At 40.8% G+C, this 22,171-nt stretch overlaps 1 protein-coding gene across 1 annotated transcript; it reads left to right on the top strand.

The window, feature by feature from the left end:
- The first annotated feature begins 11,364 nt into the window (after window positions 1–11,364).
- Window positions 11,365–17,433, top strand: ogfrl1 (opioid growth factor receptor-like 1). Its single transcript, XM_029175796.3, has 7 exons — window positions 11,365–11,697; window positions 12,659–12,745; window positions 12,877–12,955; window positions 13,251–13,329; window positions 13,545–13,611; window positions 13,965–14,110; window positions 14,698–17,433. The coding sequence occupies exons 1-7, from the start codon at window positions 11,521–11,523 to the stop codon at window positions 15,212–15,214; spliced, it is 1,152 nt and encodes a 383-aa protein (XP_029031629.1). The 5' UTR covers window positions 11,365–11,520; the 3' UTR covers window positions 15,215–17,433.
- The last annotated feature ends 4,738 nt before the right edge of the window (window positions 17,434–22,171 follow it).

The following is a 22,171-nucleotide window of genomic DNA, read 5'->3' as shown; positions in this document are numbered from 1 at the left end:
GACCTTGGGGCTTTGAAAAACTTTGATAAAGATTGTCAGATAGATTGTCATAAATATTTATGCTAAACTAAAAAAATGTATATTTTGTAAAAACACATTCATGAAAAAAAATGAAGACGGCAACAACTAATCAACAGCATGATAAAATCCTCAAGGTCTTGCTTATGTCAGTGAGGCCATGGCTTTTCCACTTATCTGCTCCCAGCTCGTGTGTCATGTGAAACCTGTCAATCATCTGTCAAATTGCCTTTCATCTCCAGATGTCTGAGCTTGACAGACAATCAGCAAGAGAAGAAGACACATGTTTAGGTTTGAGCCACTCATCCAGGCCTGCTGCAGGTACAGTACAGTGTGCTCTGGCTGCCACACAGCAGGGAACTATTTATACTTAATAGGAACAAAAGCTTGTTGAAGTGCAGTGTTTTCAATGGGATTAAACATGAGCCCATTGAGGAGCAAAGGATGAAAGAATCACTTGATATAACTCCCGCTCCCACACCACTAATGAAAACAAAACCTAGCCTTACTGGGCCTAATACTGTAGGTAAGACCAAGCTTTCTGCACCAACTTTACTTCCTCTCTGGGTCCTTTACTTTGAAAGGTTTACTTCAAGATTGCAATCGCTGGACTCATTGTGCTTGATTGTCCTCACCTGTGCTCTGCTTGGTACTGTATGTCTACGCCTTTTCCTTTTTTTTTCTTGGTGTGTTTATTTTTTTATTAAATTAGTCACTATTGTGCAGTCCCCAAATTTAAGTCAAGAACCGTGTTTACTTGATGTTTTCACATTTTTTGTTTATGTTTTGAAGAATGAAAAACTTTATTTTCATGTGCTAAAAATGTTTGTACCCATGATGCATTTTTGGCTGGTGTCATCTAGGATTTTCTGATAGATTTTCTGTTACTTTGTACTTCTGTTGTTACTGTAGGTGCTGCTATAGGAGAGAGTTGAGACAGACTGCTTTTATCAGGGACTACAGCCTCCATCAGATCAGTCTCTGTGGACACTTCCTGGTTCGTGGTGTCCTCTACTCTGGCCTTCCTAGTATTACCACAGCTGGACTGGAGTAGTAACTATCACCCTCCGTAGCCTTGGGTCAAACCAATCACCTTACCTCCACCTACCTCTGGCTGTTACCACTCTACCTGCCTCCATTGTCCTGGCTTTTGCCTCCTGGCTCTCACGTGAGTCATATATGATTCGAGTCAGTAATAAATCAATATCTCCCCTTCTTGTTGCTACATAAAGATTTCACAAATTACATCACTGCACATTTTTTTGTTGGTGCCTGTTCTGCCTTCTCGCTAACAGCTAGCAGCTAGCTACTGTAAGTTGCTACATTTAGCGGCTTCGGACGTTATTGTGGTTAGGGTTAGGGTTAGATAACAGGTGGGGGGTTCAGGTTACAGTTAGCTAACACAATACCGCTAGCTATTTGCTAAGTTATGCTCGCTAATAAATCAATATCAAAAACTTCGATCCTCCCGTCTGAACAACAACCGCTCAACAGCGCCCCTACTGACTCTGCTGGTTAAATCATCAGAGCCGTGATCAACCTTACGGATCAATGACAGCGATCTGAGGACCAGCAAGATCACTGTCTGGAAGATGTTAAGGAGTTGGTCCTCCATCAGTACTGCTGTGCACATTGCTTAATATGAAAACCCTGCTGGTTTGAAAACGTGCTAAAAGGAGACTGCAGAAGTTTGTTTTGAGCTGTGGCTCTTTGTAAGAGCAGATCCGATAAATGTCTGGAAAGCTCAAAGTCCAATCTGCCCAGCATTACCTGAACACTTTGTTAAAGCCTGATTGTACTAGAAGCAGTGTAGAATAAGAATAAAGGAGCCTGGGTCATTCTGTGGTAACCCAATCCATTGATCTTTATCTATTTCGTTACTTAGGGGGCTAAAGGTCTGAGCCATCTCTAAACCCATCGCCATAAACAAGCTGGACCCTGTAAAATCAACTGAATAATGTGTTTCTAGCACATTTGCTACGGCACAGACTGATTCTAATTCAGATGCCTGTTGCCATGGACTGATTTTAGAGATGCTGCTGATTTAGTGATGGTTTAACCATTATGACATCACACAAATTTCAGAAGCCTGTGATTGAGGACAAAGGGGTTCACACATTCTGGTACCACACAGATGACCGAGATCTGAAAAGCTAAGCCTTGGGTCATATCATATCAAAGATAAGTGCAAGATGATTTAAAAAAGAAACTCTGTGTGTGTGTGTGTGTGTGTGTGTGTGTGTGTGTGTGTGTGTGTGTGTGTGTGTGTGTGTGTGTGTGTGTGTGTGTGTGTGTGTGTGTGTGTCACTGTACGAACGAGATGGAGTAGCTGTAGAACCCTAAGGGAAACCTTGCTGACGTCCCTTCCAATTGAGCCGAGTTAGATGATGGAAGATGAGCAGCTACTGGAAGCTGGGAGAGAGTAACTGAAGCGAAAAAACAGCGAGTGAATCAATGACAGTCAGTAAAAATAGAAAGTCAAAGAGCAAATGAAGGAGAAAGGTGAAGAACAAAAAGCGTCGGCATTAAAGATTGATGCTGACTGCTTGAGAAGCATCCTGCAGTGTCTGAAATCAGACCAGCAGCACAGACGCCACCACCAAGTAGCCGAGGTGCACCGGGCCCCATCCTGCATAAATCAAAAATGCAGTTATATGATAATTCACAGTACAATTCAATTCAGTGGGACAATTCAAATCCGCTCGAAGATGGCCGTCCCATCACAAGACATTTGTCAACTTTATTAGCATAGAAATAAGTTTCTGTCCGGCTGTTCTGCAGGTCGGTGGGTGGAGCGGTACAGCGGGTCCTCCGGAGGAAAAGTCATTCAGAGGCGCCGTTTGACATTTGATGGCATCAGCACAAAACAGGCTGATGGTTCTGCCTCCTGGCATTCTCCTCCATAAAAAGGAAGGGGTTTTAGCCAAAAGATTCACGGTCGTTTCTGACAGATAACTGCAGCTGGTTAACATCTGTCTATTGATCGTCTTTCTTGTAGATGTTTCTGTTTTGATTGTTGTAGACGTGTTGCATCCATTCCTGTAGCTGTTTTGTGGGTTTTATCTGTTTCTTCTGTTTCTTTTGATTATTTCTTAGCATATCTTTCCTATGTTTTACATCTCTTTATGCTAATTTCTGTAGCTGTGGATGTTTTTCATGCCTTTGGTTGTTTTGTCTTCCTGTGATTTTGCTGCGTTTAAGTGTTCACTTTGTGTCTTTGTGGATTTATTGCATATCTTTTTGTCTGTTTACACCTGTGGTGGAAATGTCTCATAAAGATAAGATTTGTCTTTTGTGTGATTTATTCTAAAAATAAAGGAAAATAAAAATAATGGGAAAGCAAATCAAAAACATGGATGTTGATTGTGCACATAAGCAAACCAAAAACCACCAAGACAGAGACTTGGGTTTGGGATCAGGCAGAGACAACCATTGAGCAATCTAGGTGAAATGTCAAATACATAAAACAGATGTAAGACAAAACAAGACATTAACTGCAGAACATAAGTCATAAATCATATAATAACTGCATAGAATAGGGAAGTAATGTTTTTTACATTACAGCACCTCTTCCTTTTCGCTTAATACAGTATCTCTTCAGCTTTTTAACACGTCAGGGTATTTTGTTATTTGTAGCTGTTTTCTGTGGACATTTTGCTTCTCGTTGCATTTGTTTTACACCTCTCAGTTACCCAAGGGCATGTGCTTGGCAGGTTTCATATCCGTGCTGAATACTGCTTTTAACCACTCTTCAACCTGAGCCAGAATCAAGAAGATTGAACTACACGACTCTGTGTGGGAAAAATTCAAAGCTTGTGAACAAAAAGCATTAATGAACATTTGTTAGGTTTGATTAATTCAAAGATAATTTTAACCATTTGGTTGAGTTACATGGGTTACATGAAAACAGGCTGTAAAGGGTGAAGCACCTTTTCTGTGTTCCCAGCAGCAGTCAGTGAACTGAATTTATTCTCTGCTCCGAAAATCAAATCTCTAACTGGCACACAATAAAGATTTTCTCTCACCGGCATCTCTGTTTATTAGTTTCCTTCTCGCTCTCTTTGTCTAGTGCTTTTCCTCCTCCTCCTCCTTCTGGTGCCTATTGTCGCTTCACTTCTTCCCCCCTCTCATTCCATCTCATTTCCTCTTCTTTCTTATTTGACTTGGAATTAATCTGTTTCTTGCTCCTCTTTTCTGATTACATGACTTCGTCTAAGCTGATTGAAATGAAAAAAAAAACAGTGGCATTTGTGCACACATTATTATTTAGGTGACTGAACATCGCCGGGTCTTCTTATATACGCTCCTATAAGTGTGGCAGCGTTTCACAGTGTGCAGCTCGGCACCTCACAGCCTCCTCTGGCTGCGTTCTGTGCCGCCTGGCTCCCTGCCTGCGCTTTCTTTGTCTACAACACAGGGCTAAACTCAAAAGTCTGCCATAACAGTGATGGCTCTAGCTCTGCCAGCGTGTTGTCGAGCCAGCACAGGAAAGTCTCCTGAGTGTGCCCGGCAGCCAAACACACCGTTGTTTGAATAACCTTGAATTACTAGCAATATCTAGTCTCATTAGCATAGAAGAGGAGCCAGTCCCTTTAGGAGCAGTGAACACTGTGTACTGTGCATACATGTAGTGTTGACTCCATGCTGGCTGAGACTTTGGTGCTCTACTGTATTTGATTACCGCTAGTTTTATGGGTGGTGTAGTGGAGTTTGTATGTTCTTCCTATGTCTACATGGATTTTCTCCGGTTTCCTTTAAATGACCTAAGACTTGCAGCTACAGCAGCTTGACTGGACATTCTAAATTGCGTTGAGTGGCGACTGGTTGAGGCCGTGCCCGCCTCTTGCTGGAATGACAGCTGGGGTAGCCTCCAGCATGCCCGCGACCTTTACGAGGACAAAGAAGTAGAAGGTGAGTGGCAGGGTTTGTGTTTTGGACACTGTATTTTTTTGGATACTTGAACAGAAACCAGCCTGTGTGGACATGCGTGTTTAATCCTGTTGTCTCGATGCAATAGCTGACTCTAACTGGGTTCCAGCACTCACCAGACATAGCTGAGCTTCACAATTCATTCATATGTTTGAAGCTAGCTATTCACTTACAGTAGTTATATTACCTGGCTGTTTTTTTTATTATGAACTAGGCTCCTATTGTTCTAAACATGCAGCTTCCATTAGCGTGGATGTGTTGGCAGGGCTAGCAGCCACATTCTGACCAAATACTGTACACGTGAGCACCGTGGAGTCTCTCCTGCTTTCTCTGGTGGCAGCTTTCAGTTCAACAAATTTGCTGAAGCTCTATAGTTTCATAAATTAAGAACATATTTATCAATGCTAACTGGTGACAAGCAGGCCTATATATGATGAAGGCAGGTTCTTGCAGCACATTTCAGGTGTGGTCACCATTTTCTCCTTCTCTTCTCTGATTAATGTTTGTTCTAGTAAAGCATGGATCATCTGGGAGTATGGCCTTGTCTTTATTTTTTATTTTTTTGCTGATTGTTACCGCGGCCATTCATCTAAGCACCTCCGGTCCAAACAGTTTGGCTTTAGTTACAGTAAATGATGGGTTAACAAAATATTGATACTTGATAGCGGCTGTTGATGATCTAGGCCTGGTCCCCTTCTGTCTGTTCATCACCTTCATTAGATCATCCCACACATGCTTCATCATCTGGCCAACGCCCTGAAGTCCAGCTCACCTCAACCTGCCAGATTATCATAGCAGCACTGTACTGTACTGTAGCTGCTCAGGCTACGTACTGGTTAACAATTTTATCTCTCCAGTTTGACTCCCAGCATGCCTTTCTGCGTGTCAGCTGGCTTTCTACCATCTTTGCTCTTTCTCTGTAGGTCCTGATGAAGAAGCCTAAGTCAGATAAAATATAATACAAAACGTATAATATTTTATCTGACACAAGTTCTCAGTCTGATGCTTGTCATTCTGTTTAATTAATTAGGTGAGTGGTAAGTTACAAGTTACAAGTTTTTAAGATGGGGTTAGTAGCGCTGTAGTGATAGTAGGTGCTGATTATTTGCCACTAGTTCATGGTGGACCACTGATTTATCTTGGGTAACATTCACACCTGTAGCCTTTAGTGTGTGTAAACAGGTCAGGTTAGACAGCGGCCTCATCTGTTACACTGACATTTGCCTTGAGCCAGACCGTCGGCCTGAGAGATTAGCTTCAATACCACACTGCTGCTAAATGCTCTGGGGCAAATTTGACAATATGTGTTTGGCTGCAGCTTCAGACAGAAGCAAATCTGGAGTGGTGCTTGTTCGCGTTGCCTCAAAACACTTGTCTTAGATTCAGAGTTATCCTGCTCCTGCTCAGATTAACAAATAGGATGACGTCAATTAGCTGACCAGCGAAATTACTGATTACCATACTTACACTTCACCACATAAGTGTGTGTAAAGGTATCAGTAAACAATAAAACAGTGGCAAAACAGTGTTTATGTATAAGGACACAAACAGTAGTCAGCAAAATCATATGACTGGCTTTAATGCATAAAGATGGACCAACACAGGTCAGAGGAAAGGGAGCATTTTGAAGCAAAGTTTCAGTGTACTTTAAAAATTTACAGTAATTGTTCTCCAGGGATGGAAACGAGAACGTCCAGTTTCCCAAAAGAATGATTTTCATCTTGAGGGAGACTGAAGTGCCAGACGCTTGTTTGATGAGGGCGTTCAGGGACAGGGTGAGGCAGGAGGCCCCCACAGCGGTCAGCCTGGAGCCTATTTGGAGTCATGTGCGCAGCAGAATCCATGAGCTGATGCTTCGTGAGCGAGCAGCTGATCCTAGAAGTAGAAAATGATTTAAGCTGGAGCTGAGGAGGCCGGGTAAAAGTAAATGTACAAATATAGTTTTGAAAAAGATTCCAGGGGAGGAGTGTTTTATCAAATGAAGACCAAAATGTGAAATGGAATGATAGTATGTGCTTTAAGAAAAGAATGGACTAGAATTTAGAGCTTGTCTCATGTTTGAAATGCTTCTGACAGATTTCATGTCTTTCACTGAATTACCTTTCATTTTCCCTCTGTTATTGTTCCTAAGCCAAATTTTCGGTGACTGTTATCTTACTGTAGTTTTCAGTACAATAAGACGTGGACAATAGCAAAACAGGTTTTTATAGACAGGTGAAGTGAATCCAAAACAGAACACTTTCATGAGCCGCATGGTTAGCGTATGCTCTCTAGAGAAGCTGCAGGCATCTCACTTGTCACAGTCTTCAGTGCTTCAATGCATTAATGAGTAGCATCAATCTTTGACATTAAGTCTAGTGTCTTTCCTCACTAATTGAGTTTGAAATCTTGAAGATTTTCACATTTTAAATTAAAAATAATGAAGTTCTGAAACCTAGACTTATGAAAATAAGGACCAACAGCTCAACTGGATTAGAGCTGTGCAAACACACAGACTAGGTTTGTTTGGCCGTACAGTAGGTAAAACATCACGTACATTATGTGTAAGTCACAATTTCATCTGTCTTTTGTTTCAGACTGTAAATGAAGTATTTTGACTATTTAGTTTCCTGATTTACTGCATCTAGTTGTATGACAAATTGATTGACATTTTACAGGACATCACATTCATATTTTACATGGAATATGTGAAGCTTGGGGATAATGGGATAGTTTCATGGCTGTTGTGCTACTGAGGAGTATAAGGATGAGGAGCTGGTTTGCTGTTTGATCCTATTCACCCCATACAAAAATCAAATGCATGTGCAGACCGACTGACCTTCTGAGCAGCTGTCTGATGTTCACTAAAACACATGCAGAAAAAAAGCCACATAAAAAGAAGGAAGCAATTAGGAGGATAAAGTGCCACCAGTTGAACGATCCCACAGCTTCGGTCCCTCTCTTAAATCCCTGAAGGCTCAGGCAGGAATGTCACAGCGGTCCCTCGTTGAAGCAGGGACGTCTGCTGCTGCAAGACAAACAGCAGCCCTGCAGGACCAATTGGACTGAGTCAAAAGGCCACTCCTGAATTATTCTGTGATAACCTGGAAATAAACACATTTTTCTTTGTGATGTTGTAAATTAGTAATTTGGTTTGTGTATAAGTACCAGGTTTGTGTATCAGTCCAACTGCCAGTTCCACAGTATTCAGGAAGTTTTAATGAGAACTAACGAACCTTGGGATTTTTAAGAGGAGTCAGGGGACGAGCAGGTCCCACCAAGTTTAATGATCTCTTTTTTTTAATAAAATGGAATATTTCTTGAAGGTCCAATAACTAGTATTTTGTCCAAAGATTTCACAAGGTTTCATTTCCCTGAGCTCTTCCAGTCTGTTTCATCTGTGTGTGTTACTCTTCATCCCTGCTCTTAATGGAGCCCCAGCTGCCAGACTGCTTTGGTTCCAGAAACCAGTGATTACAGTGCCTCTTTAAGAGCAGAGATGCAGTTTGCTGGAACCTCCCAAGTGTTGTCTTACATCTAGGCTGGACATACAACATTTGTGAATGAAATGTCAATCTTCTTCCTACATTTACCAACAGCAGTTTTTCTATCCTTGAAGAAAATGAGGAATAGTTTTCCTTTTCATTTTTTAAATTATTCATTAAGCCAAATATTATTCTGACATGAAAACAAGATTAATGCTCAGTTTTAATATGAATAGATACAGATGGTGATGCATGACTGTATGGGTGAGTTTTCATGTACTGAACAGAACAATAAGCAGATGTAGGGCAGTGTTACTCTCAGACATCAAGTTTATTTCAAGTATCTGAGCATTTATGCATATTGAAGTCATTATCATAATTGTTTTCTGTTGTATGAGCCACCAATTACAGGCTTGGCGAGCAGCGGGAGGCTCACCAGCCAGCAGTGACTAACACTGGCTTATAGTGAGCGCACACTCACAGAGGTAGTGCATGGTCATTACTGATGATGGTTGCTTCCTCTGAATCCGCTTAGGTGGTGCTGCTCCTAATGGTGGTGACACACCCAAGTTAATCTCTGGAGAAAGATAACAGCTTTTAAAAGGCTCTAACTGTTCAGAGGGATACTGAGAATATTAAGCTGCCCATTTCACTTTGAGGCCTTTCATTAGTATGAGGTCTGCTACTGGCAACTACATGTACACCTGGACCGCTTTAGCACGGGTCCTGTATACATACAGGAGTGTATGTCTGTACCTCCCCCTCCTCTAGGTGTTATCTGCTCAGACTTAGACTACCTACTACCACTACCTACTTTCATCAACACACACACACACCAGATGGCATTCGGATGACGACACCGCCCCCTGCTGGGAGCTACAATGTAATACAACCCAATTTTAAAACATGCGTCATCCATATGTGTTTATAAGTGAAGTCTTATAAAGTCCCTATTTTATTACAGTAGTTATTCTTTCTTTCTCACATATTCTACAGTTAATTTGGCATAACTTTTAGCAAACGGCAGATGCTTGGTTAACATTAATACTGAGTCATGTTTCTGTCCTCCTGATAAATATACCCACAAACATAAAATTATGAATATTTATACATGGCTGTTGTACACAAAGCAGTTGTTTGTTTGTTTTTTTATTTACCTTTAATTTCCAAACAGACGACTTGACCTTCTACCTCTGAATCTACCTCTGTTAATTCAGGTGGAGCCAAAAATTTGGTCATTAAAACATTTATTCAGTAAAATGTAGTTGTTATTAAATATTGACAAAGCTCTGGTTTCTCAGTTGTTAGTTTTAAAAATAGTGATTTTTGAATATTTAGTAGACTTTTATTTGTTTTAAGAAGACAGAAAATGTCCCAAAGCCAGAGGCAGTAGCTGTGTTCAGGCTTTGTAGGTGATGGTGATGCTGTTGTGTTACTTCTAATTTCACAACTAATCTACAGCGTTACAAGAATCACTTCCACTTTATTTCTATACTTGGTGACACAGAAGAAACTGCTGTTCTCTCGATTGCATCGCTGTGCAGTTTCACTCGATTGGAACATTTCCCACATCGACCTTACTGGCTGACTTTGTCTCAGTGGAGCTGAGGCCAGGACGACTGAACACGAAAAACTGAAAGACCAGCTCCTTCAGTGTCTGTTATTTAGAAGAACTGTCCCTTTTCCTTGTGAGTCTCAACCAGCAACATCATAACAGAAACTTAAAGTTAATTAGAAGCCCATAATATCACCAAAACATAAAATTATTGATTCTCAACAAACTATATACTGATGTCAACCTTATACTGACAGTATCAGAGAGGGCTTAGATTATCTTACCTTTTTAAAAATAGTTTTTTTTTTTTTTTTAATTAGAACCAGTCACATTGCATATTACCTAACCTCTCTTTCTAGGAAACTGTAAATTTGCAGTGAAAATAAAGGGACCAGTGTAACAATTTCTCTAGATACTGTGTTTTAAATAAACACAAGCCATCAAGTTAAAGCCTTAATTCTGCTGACAACATTTAGGCATTTACCAGATCAGAGTTTCATCAAACTCCTCCACAAGTTGCTATCTGTCAAATGAAGACACACACAGACAACCATTCACATTCACACCTACAATACAACAAACCTATAACCAACCTAACTTTCTCCAGTTATTCCGATCCTCCTCGTCCCACCTTGTCACGTGACACGGACTTGGTCCTGATGCTGCTATTACAAATACACTGTAGAGCAGATGATTAATGCCACCCAGCAGCAGCATGAGAACAAGCATTTGGTTTGAGAGCTATGTGCCTAGACAATAACCTATTACATGGCTTTATTCCAATTTTTGTGCCATTCTTCCTAAAATATTTATGGGATAAAAGATTTTTTAGGATTATGGTCTAATTTAGACACATGACACTGACAGGGTTAAAAAGAGAACTGAAGAGGGATGTTTCATTAGCCACAGAAAAACATCATTCAACAATCTTCCCACTAACATACTGTAGGAACTAAACTATTTGACATGGTTTATGAAAAGCCTGGCAGATATATATATATATATATATATATATATATATATATATATATATATATATATATATATATATATATATATATATATATATATATATATATATATATATATATATATATATATATATATATATATATATATATATATATATATATTATAGAAGATGTTAGACTCAAACCTTGACTGCCCAGTGCCCAACAAAACCTCACTTACCGTCTTTTAAAATCTCAGCATTCGAGATAAATGGGTTGTAATGTTGTAATTAAAATTAAGTGGTTTGATAATTATTATCTAAAGTACAGCACTAAATACTCAGTGTGAAAAGAGTAAAAAGGCTTGTTACAGCTTTAAGAGCAGCTCCCGCCGCTCCGTGGATCCGTGGCACTGTTAATCCCTCATACACGCATCATCGCCGCTGATCTGGAAATTCCCCCTTCCTGCCATTTAAATACTCCGAGTAGCAGCTGCGCTCAGCGACGCGACAGACAGAAAACCGGGTTAGGAGCGAAGCTATGTAGCGTTCGGCGCCAAGAACCAGATAATAAAGAAGGTGAGGGGTGTCGCGTGGAGTCTTAAATGGGAAATCTGCTCGGCGGCTGGCGCTTCAAAGAGCCGAACACCGTTGAGGAATGCGACTCGACGTGGGGGTCGGACTCGGAGGGCGACGAGCTGGCGGCTGAGGACGACAGCGGCATCTCGGACTCCGTCAGCCCGGCGGAGAGCGAGCGGGCCGTCGGAGACGCGTCCCCGCAGGTACGGTACGGTGCGGAACGGTACGGTACGGGAGGCGGAGGGAGGGCGCGTGGCCGTGGCGGGAGCAACGTGTCGCGGCGGCAGCGCGTGGAACTGGCGAGGCCAGGACACGGAAAGGGCAACTGGGCTGGTGCCTATTGGGCTGCAGAGCAGAGCTTTCACCAAATTTCATTCAAATATATGTCAGTTTAATGGCGCCTCGCTCAAAGGCAGCGGCGGTCTTCACACCCCGATCAGCCGAACGGCGCCTAAGTCATAGTATTACGCTTCTGGTGACTTACACAAGTTAACACATGGTTGTTGTTGTTGTCTTTGCTTTTCCCAAATCGCTGCATGCTGCTCTACAAAGGACATGACATTGATGATTATGATCCAAGCGTGTGACTTAGTTGTTAATGGACTGTCATAGAGGGAAATTATTAAAACCAGCATGTTTGAACAGGACTGTTTTAGAAACTGTATTTATTTTTGTCATTTTTCTCGATAACCCAGATTTCACTGAATTTAGGATACATTTTATTTAGTGTGATGTCAGGTTGGAATGAAACTTTTCAAATAAACCAGGTCATTGCAGTAGTTTTTTGGATTTTTTTTACCAATGTTGAACAAGGGTTTTAAGCATAGAATACATAAATAGCTGCACTAAACCCAGATGCTGTAAGAGCACAAGCCTTTTCTGACCAGCAGGAGTTAGTGTGACCCAGATTTCATTTGAGAATCTGATCTAGTTTCTAGAATCCTTTTGTAGTGATTGCAAGGCAGCGCTGATGTGAATTGTCCTCATTTGCTAGAAGGAAAATGGAGGCCTCGCCCCCCACAAAAAGAGTCAGTGCTTTTAATTCAGCTGCACTGCAAATGTTCAAAATGTAGATAATGTGATCTTGTGGTTTTTGTTTGATTTTTTCATTTTTTTGTAATTATGTCTTGAATCTGTGTTGTTCCTTTTTGTTTCATTTCACAGCTGACTGATTCCCCAGAGTCCACTCCAAAGATGAAGAGAAGTTTTTATGCTGCCAGAGACCTCTACAAATACCGTCACAGCTACCCGGTACAGACACACACACACACACACACACACACACACACACACACACACACACACACACACACACACACACACACACACACACACACACACACTTTCTTTCTTTTTCTTTACTTTTCTTTCTTTTTTACTAGAACTTCAAAAGATCGCGTCAACCCAACGAGTACCGTAACCTGCGCTTCTACTTGAACAAGATCCCTCTAATACCAGATGGTGAGTTCATTACACATACACGCACAGACACACACACACACACACACACTCTTACCGCCACTGGAGAGCAGGGATATTGACTTGGCTTCAGTCAGTTTTGTTTGTCTGAAGGTCATGTTTGACTGGGAAAGACCAGCAGATTAGTGGACCGATCCAATGTTTAAACATACTCTCTCTCTCACACACACACACACACACACACACACACACACACACACACACACACACACACACACACATACACACACACACACACACACACACAGAGCTAATGAACCCTTAACTCTGCTCCCAGGTATCTATATAGAGGAGATTCTGACAAAGTGGAGAGGCGACTATGACAAACTGGAGCACAATCACACCTACATTCAGTGGTGAGACATTGCTGTTACTGTATCTATTTAGACGCTGATGATACTTGTTGTTGCTCACCTTTTCGTAATTAGGTGAACTGATAATTGCATGCAGGAAGGAAATAGGCACCATAGAAGCCACAGCCAGCTAAAGGAAAGGTTTTTGGTGGTAGTCAGAGCTTCAGTATCACAGGTAATAAAAGTTTACTTTGTTTTCCTCCTTTTCTCTGTGTCAGGCTTTTCCCATTAAGAGAACAAGGGCTCAACTTCTACGCACATGAACTGACTCAGGATGAGATCAAAGTAAGGCTACACATGTTGACACTGTAAGACTATGATGTTCTAGACCCTATTACAGTGGGTATGTAATAAAACCCAAACCACTTTTTTAGAATTATACTGTAGCAGGTTTGGCTGCAAACGGCTGGGGGGGTTGATGAACGAAAACTCCATCTTTACTAAAGTAAATATAATTTAAAGGGTTAAAACATTGAAGTTAGCAGGTGAAGACACCTACAGTGCTCTAACCAGCAGCAAAACCCAGCGAGAGGCAATGTGTGTGGGTTTAACCTTTGACTTGACAAAGGTTAAGCCAACGTTGATGCCAAACATAAAGTAACCAGGCTGTTTGTGTCTGCTTCGTTGAACCCTGTCAGGAATTCCAAAGCACTCGGGAAGCTAAGCGGAGATTCCTGGCGGCCTATTCCCTCATGTTGGACTTCTACGGTATCAGACTTCTGGATAAAAGCGGGAATGTTGCCCGTGCTTCCAACTGGCAGGACCGTTTCCAGCACCTTAATGAGTAAGTATACACGAAAGCATAGTGTGCAGCAGCTTAGTGCTGCACAATTGCAGCCACAATAGCCAATTTGTGTCAGTTGCTGCTTTTTTGTCTTTTGGGAAATGCTTTGCAACTGAAATGCTCCTCCCAAATGTGAAATGACACATTTTAAGTCCATGAACAGCTGGTTCAGTGGTAATTTACAGAGATTCTTCTCTTTCACATCCAACTGTAATGGTTTCACTGTCTGAAAGAAGTCTTTGTTGTTTGTTGCCAAGAAACATCCTGAAACTGTCATTACTTGTTTTTTTTAACATTCTCCTTCTACCCACTGAGATCACAGTGCTATTATTATATCTACATAAACATCAGCATCTGATGCCAATTGTTGCCATATTACTACCACATAAGAAACAAAGATTTGTCCACCGTAAAACAGCTGCTCAGTGCTAATTTATGCTAATCTAAGACTTTTGGTCCAGTGCTTAATATTGTAGCTATCAGGAAAGGCCCTGTATCACAGTAGCCTTTGAGTACAAGGTATTGGCAATATATAGCAATAAAAATACAGTCCTCAGTTTAATAGTCAACTTAACCTCCTCTTGAAGGTCCCAGCACAACTACCTGCGGATCACTCGCATCCTGAAGTCCCTGGGCGAGCTTGGCTACGAGGCCTTCAAGGCCCCGCTGGTCCGGCTCTTCCTGGAGGAGTCGTTGTGCCACAACACCCTCCCAAACATGCAGCACAGCATCCTGGAGTACTACGTCTACACCATCCGCCTGCCGGCCACCCGCCGGCACCTGCTCCGCTTCGCCCGCCAGCACTACAGGCCCCCGCATGCCTTCCTCTGGGGCCCGCCGCCGAAAAGGCGAGGTGGAAGCGCCGGCAGCGTTGGCGCTGGAAGCAGCGGGATCCGAGCCCCCGCCCCGACACCAGAGCAGCACAGGCGAGTGGAGGACGGCATCGCTTTCGCCTGTCACCAGGATGCTGTAATGTGCCAAGACCTGGCAGTAGGAAGGATCTACGCAGGCATTGGGACTAACATGACGGGGTTGGATGCTGTGTCGATTTTGGCGGGCGCTCGAGAAGAGAGAAATGAGTATGACGAGACTTTTCCTTTGTAGAAAACAGGATTTGATTGTGAAAGCAAAAAAAAAAACGTTTTACAAATTCACCAAGGCAATTTGAAGGAGAAATGTATTTATTTGTTGGAATTTGAGTCATTAGAATCAAGTCATCTTAAGGGCTTAACATACTACTACTCCTGATAGTATTACAAGAATTCTTTGAAGATTCATTCATATTCAGTTTAGTGTTATTATTAATTCAATTTGAACGAATGGAAGGAAAGTACGAGCCAAGCCTGTCGATCTTGCCTTGGGATTAAATCTCAAAACCATCTGAAGCAGTAAAACCACACTTGCGTTGTGGAAAGAGCAGCGAACACATCCAAGCAGTTTAAGAGAAGTTCGCCTTAATTAACGTTGTGCTTTACACCTACTGTAAATGTCAAGCGTGGATGGTATCAGTCCAGCTTACGTATCAGACATTGTAGTTGCAGCCTCCACTGACCTTCTTTTGTACAGGCACTATTATGTGAGTTTTTTACCAGTTTGTTTTAATATTTCATAACATGACAAGTGGGGCAGACAGAAGATGAAAAGCGCCGTGGAAGAGTAGATTTTCATAGCAATACCCTGAATCTATGTTTGAAACCTCGTTTGGTAGTCTACCAGCATGGCAACTCAATATTTAATCTGGAAAAAAGCAAAAAAACATTTGTTGGTGAGGTAATTTCTATGAGAAATAGTAAAGAATGGGAGCCTTTATGGTGACATTGTGTAAATTGCGACTGACTTTGTCCAGGGTGAGAAGGATCAAAAGTGTATGATGCCGGATTTAATATGCCAAAGATGATGAAACTGCTGGTTAGAGGAATTGAATGCGTCCAGCATTAGCGCTGTGCTGGGTCTGCAAGGACACAGCCTCCAACTGTATGTTATGAACGCCAGCATCACTTGTTTGTTCACACATTTGTCATAATTAGTATTGAATTGAATTTTCCACCTTGACCCTATTTTATACACATCATAACATCTGGTCCTGAATGCAGCAAATCTCCGCAGGCTAAATAGTATAAATAATATCATAATAAAGTTCCCTCCCAGAACAGACCTTTTCAAATACTTCTGAATTCTTACTGTATGTAGACTGAATAGTAATAATGTTTTTTCTACCCACAATAAAATGGCATTTGAAACTTTACATTACGATGTGACAGGCCTGGTTTAGTCCTGTGGCAACTATAAAGCAATGTGACAGCAGGGAACAATACTGTGCTAAACCTACTGCCTCCACTCTGTCTGCTCCAGGCTGCAACGTGTCACGTTAAAACCTCCCAACTGTCCTGACCACGGTCACTGGACGTGAAGCGCGAATGCAGGAGATGGGTGCTGTGATTCCCTTTTGTGACAATCTATGTCTTCCTTTCAAATGCACTGTAGGTTTCTCTAAATCATTAATACGCAATATTGATAATTTACAGATAGCCTCTTCTCATACTTTCTAGATTAGCAATGAGTTCAAGGGAGAGCAGATTTTTCTGCTCATCTGTGACACCATCGTCTCAAGTTTATGAAAACATCGGCTGGAAATGAAGCAGTTTGTTTGAGTTTCTGATCTGATTTCAAACACAGGTAGCAGAGTTCCTGGTTGCAATACGTAGATTCACGCAATATGAAAAGCAATGTGACTTGAGAGACAGTAATGCACACAATGGAGACTTGGACACTGCTTCCTGACTCTTCAGCTGTTCTTCCTGTAGGATAAGACCTTGAGGTCCTTACGATGCTTGCCAGCCAAGTATATCTAATGTAATTGTAAAAATAAATTTTCAGGTGAATTGTATGATTTAACGTATGTTCATAAATCGTAATTTTTAATATAATGTATATAAACAGTGTGTGACTGTGTATGTCATTCTTAAGTGCCTCTTTTTGTATTTTTCTGTTCATTGTGTCTATACATCGTGTTTTTGTACAGCATTTTTATATATATGTACATTCTAGTCAGTTACAGTATTATTGGACAGCAACAACATAAACAAATTCCATAACAGTTAGTACAGAGGAAATGTAACGCATATACTTACAGTATACTTGAATCTTGTTGTTTGTACTTGGTTATTTATTCATAGATGAATATTCTGTACACTATGCCTGCTGAACACAACAGTGTTTTCTCAGTGTTTTTCAGTAAAGATCCACCACAAGAGCAGGACGTTTGTCCTAAAATGTGAAATTCGTCACACTCAATGCAAATAAAATTCAAGTTGAAAAAAGGAGTAACTGCTGCACTTGTGTCACTTTGCGTAGAAGGTAGATGTGCTGTGACTAGGTGAGCGAGCAGGTAGGTCTCAGGGATAAGAGATCAACAACATCTGCTTTAAGGGCAGAGAAGCTTCAGATATGCAGACAAATGCACTTTTGGGGGGAACGCTAAAAAGCCTAATCTGACTGGAGCTGATATGTCTTAATGTGCAGCGAGTGTCATCAGGTATAACAGAAGCTTTAATTAAGCAGTGGAGTTCTTCATTTGTGGGACAGCTTCAAATACTGAAAGGGCTGAACAATCACTGGAGACACAGACTGACTTATCATCTGAGCTATTTTCATATTTTTATGTCATGATGGTCTGAAATATATAAATATAATGTATATTTACTTATGCATCTCAGCCTTTGGAGCTCATACAGAATGAATGAATACTACTACTATAATATGACTTTTCGTTCTCATGTAGGTCTGAACATCTTTACAATGCAAGTATACTGTGAGATGCTTCTCATTTAGTTCAAAAGACGAGCGCAACACAGAAATAGAAATACCAGATTCAGGAGATTAAACCAAGTATGTGGTTTTCTCTACCAAATTTTTATGAACTGTAACCTTATCATCATCACCGTCACAAAGAGCAGATGTGTTTTGGCCATGTGTACATGTGGTGTGAACAGAATTATCACTTCAGTGAACCTGACAAGCTGAGTGACAGTCATTCACACAACACAACACATTGATCTTACTCAAAGTGCACTGTAGATTAGGGCCATCAGTTTCTGTGACCACTTGTTAAATATCGTCTTCAAGATAAAGAGCTGCAGCTTCTTTCACCTCTCACTTGTGATCGAGGCAGTGGATGCCTGCAGCAGTGGCTTCTTAACATCATTTGCATGAAACATTGCTACTTCAACCTGTCAGTTCTAGTCAGTGGTGAGAGGAGCTAAATGATGGTGTTGGCAAGTGTAAAACAACAGAATAAACAAAGCAGCTGACAAAAGACAGACAAATGTGAAACAGCATGGCTGAAACTAAGTGATGATGCTTGTGGATGCACCTGAAATTGAATTTCATGCTATTACATAAAAGACAATCAGAATATTCACGTGTTGCAGAGCATAGTTCACAGTTTTTGGGAACATCTATTGTGCTGATATAAATCCCACCTGATACGCATGGAAAAATTAATCAGCTGTGTAAAAAAAGACAAACAAGATATGATTTTATTTCACCAAGATGATAAATGGTATGGAACCATATGTCTGGAAAGAGAAGCTCGGCAGTGAGCTGCACTCAGGGAGCTGGTGTGAAGTGTCTTTAAACAATCCCTCACACTTCAGGTATTGGAATTAGTACAGACTATGAAACTAAAACAACTGTGGTACTGAGGTAGTGTATATCTCATCAGTCCAGTTGGTTACTTGTACAAAATTATGGTTTTATCATATAATGATAAATGACATTATAGAACTGATGAAAATGGGCCAGCCAGACATAAAAGTGATGTTAATCTTTGATGTTAATCTACAATAGAATTAGTTCTTCACAGAGTGTCCTTCAAACTGTTCTTTTGTGATTGCAATTAACAAAAGAAAATGATTTAAACATGACAGAACATCAATGCAGGCTTCTGAATAATTCTAATTTCATCTGATTCTGATTTTCAGGCGAGAACTAACACAATAGGAAAAAAGGCCTGATTCTTCAGCATAAAGCTGCTATTATACTGTATGTTAGAAATACAGTACTGTACAGTATGGGACTGGAAGAGACGGGGCTCAAGCAGAAAGTGATTCTGCGTCTTCAGAGAGCATCAGCTTCTACTCTCTTATAGGAGAAGCACTGATGAGAACTCACTGGAAAGGAGAGAAATGTATAGAGTAGGCTCTAACTAAAGGTCTGACATAGTCAATATGCATTTATATCTTATCTTAGGTTCATAATAGTTATATTGCCAGCTTCATCTACATATACTGTACTTACTGTAACACATCCACTTTCCTATGTGATGGCTACTGATGACGGAAGTACCTGACTTTTAAGACGCATTTGTGCAACATGGGATGGTTCAATTAAATAATTATAATTTACGTTTGTTCCTGCATCTCATACTTTATATCTATAGGAGCACTGACAGCTGACTACAGTGTGTACTTCACTGTTTCTACTGTCTATGATGCTTAAGTTGTTATATTTGTATATGTCACAGTTTGACACATTCTCTGCGTTGTTGCGCAACAACAGATGGCTTCAGCATGTGTTTCCTGTCTCATTTTCCAACCCTCGCAGCGTGTCGCCATGCATTTAAGTTGGTTGCCTTCGCAGCAACGCATTGTTTTTCCACTGCAGAGTAATTATTCAGGCATCCTCAGTAACAGCATTGAGGCATTCACCTGTTACTGTGCTGAGGACAAAATAACTGGCCGAAATCATAGCTTTGGTTTCGGGGGTTTTCCATGGTCAGGTTTGTGGTTGAAACTAGAGCCGAGACCAAAAGTCCACTTCTGCTTTCTGAGGCGTCGATAACAGGAAACTCTGTAGCTCTTTCATTACTCTTATAACAGACCTGTTGTATGTTTGATGGAGGGTGCACGCCCCCAGGACGCCTTGAGGTGCTGTTATCATTCATGTCATCATGGCCGGAGAGCAATCTACAGTACATCTTGTAATGAATATATTAACAAAATCACCTGTTTTTAGCCCAGAACGTAAAAGGACTGAATGCACTTCTGTCTTATTTTGTGTGTGTCCATACACAGCCCACAGCCAAGTTAACAGTGCCAACAGCATCAGTGTATTTTGCCTGTACCTCTTTTAAATGACCTTTCTTTTCCCATATCATCTATGGCAACAGTAATAACTCTTTCTAGAAATTTCCAGAGAACACTCATACAGCGACAAATCTTACCTGCAGACACAGAAAGTAACGTAGTAATACAGTATATTCATAAATCCAATGTTAAGCATGACAAGCCTGACCTCTAGTGTTCATGGCTGCTCATCACATTCTCCTCAAACTCGTTTTTTACTAAGCCTACTGAGACCAGATAAATTTCACACACATCTTTTTTCACAAACAGCTACTGTACATCTTTTGTACTGTATGTATTTGTTATATTTAGATTAGCTTTTTTTTAAAATTTGTTATATTAGCAGAGTTGAAGCACACCACTATTCCTGCTTCCTGTTCTTTTCCTCCTCTTGACGCATGACATTATGCACACCCCTTTAACACACACACAAACGTTAGAGCCCAATATTTTATCGGATTAATATTTTATTGTTTTAGGCAAGTCACAACGTGTGCAATATTATCTTGATCAACTATTTTTTGACTTTATTAATGACTTTATTTTTAGGTATGAATACTGGATACAATGTGTGTTTTTGGTTTTCCATCCCACTTCCTCAGCTCTTGTTTTTGCTTGTCCACTATGCTCTATAGACTCTGCGTATTCTGCAGTGTTTGTGTGTGTACCAATCCTCCCAGTGGGACAGCCATGACCGAGGTTGTTGGGTCAGGAGAAACCAGCCAATCAGAGATGTGCCGCTCCCTATTTCCTGTGGCAAATGGCAAACATTCCCCCAGTTATCCAACTGAGGATGTCAGTGAAATCGCTTAAATGCCTCAAATTTTAATAGGTCTTTATTTGTACAGGCTACCAGTTAAACCAGTTAAATTTTACACTGTTAATACATTTGAATAAAAAGAGAAGAAGCTGCTTAACAAATGGAAACAATGTGATACTGTGACAAACTGAAGGCTTGTGATGTTGCTTTTCTGTAAAGCTTCAAAACAAGACACATTTAGGTCTATTGAAGTTCAGTCATTAAATTATAGACAGCTTCAGGGTTGTAGAAGAAATATGAATATTGTGATAACCCCATAATCACCACAAGAAGATGCAGGGCTGATACAGGGTATAGGTACAAAAGATAAACCCAATCCTATTTCATTACAATCTTGTGACGTTAAACATATAATTAACAGAAACAGCATCTACTCATATCATCAATCAGATGGGATGTTTTTCTTTTTTTTCCTTTTCCTCCTCCATTCACTGGTCGAATTCCTGAGCCAGGCAGCGTAAACAATCCCACTCCCAGCCACTAGGCGGCAGGCGCTGAGAGTGTAGGATGTTTACAGTACCTGGAACTCAGAGGTCACAGGTCGATCTCTCTGTTCAGTTTTGTAAAAGCTACTTCAGTTGGTCTGACTAGAATTTAAAAAACTGAGGGGCCTCTAAAAATGTCTAATAAACTGTATAAAACATTTTCCTCAGCCTGTGAATTACCAACCCGTGCTTGCATCTTTCCTCAACACTCACTGTCACATTATATCGTAGATCAATCTCACTGCATGTCTTTGGACTGTGGGAGGAAACCAAAATACCTGGAGAAACCCCAAGCAGGCACAGAGATAACATGCAGACTCCACACTGGAATCACACCTTTCAGGACCTTTCTGTGTGGCAAGGCTGCTAGAAACGACACCACTGTGCTAGCTGTTTCCTAGACAATGCACAGAATAAATTGGTGCGTTTAGATTATTTTCCATTTGTCCCTTTCTGTCGATGCGAGCCAAATTATCAAAAACACAAAAAGAAAACACAAAACTTTTAATAGGACAGTGTGACTGAGCTGTGAGGACCATACGCAAGCAAACCAAACTTTTGTCAGGATGTGTGCTGGACTTTTCCATTTCAAATAAACTGAGATGGAACTAAGCCTCATCTAAATAGTAAA

This window comes from Betta splendens, chromosome 15, assembly GCF_900634795.4.
Source record: "Betta splendens chromosome 15, fBetSpl5.4, whole genome shotgun sequence".
Lineage (NCBI taxonomy): Eukaryota > Metazoa > Chordata > Actinopteri > Anabantiformes > Osphronemidae > Betta > Betta splendens.
Note: the sequence above shows the minus strand (reverse complement) of the source record. Positions and strands in the feature narration are given on the sequence as shown.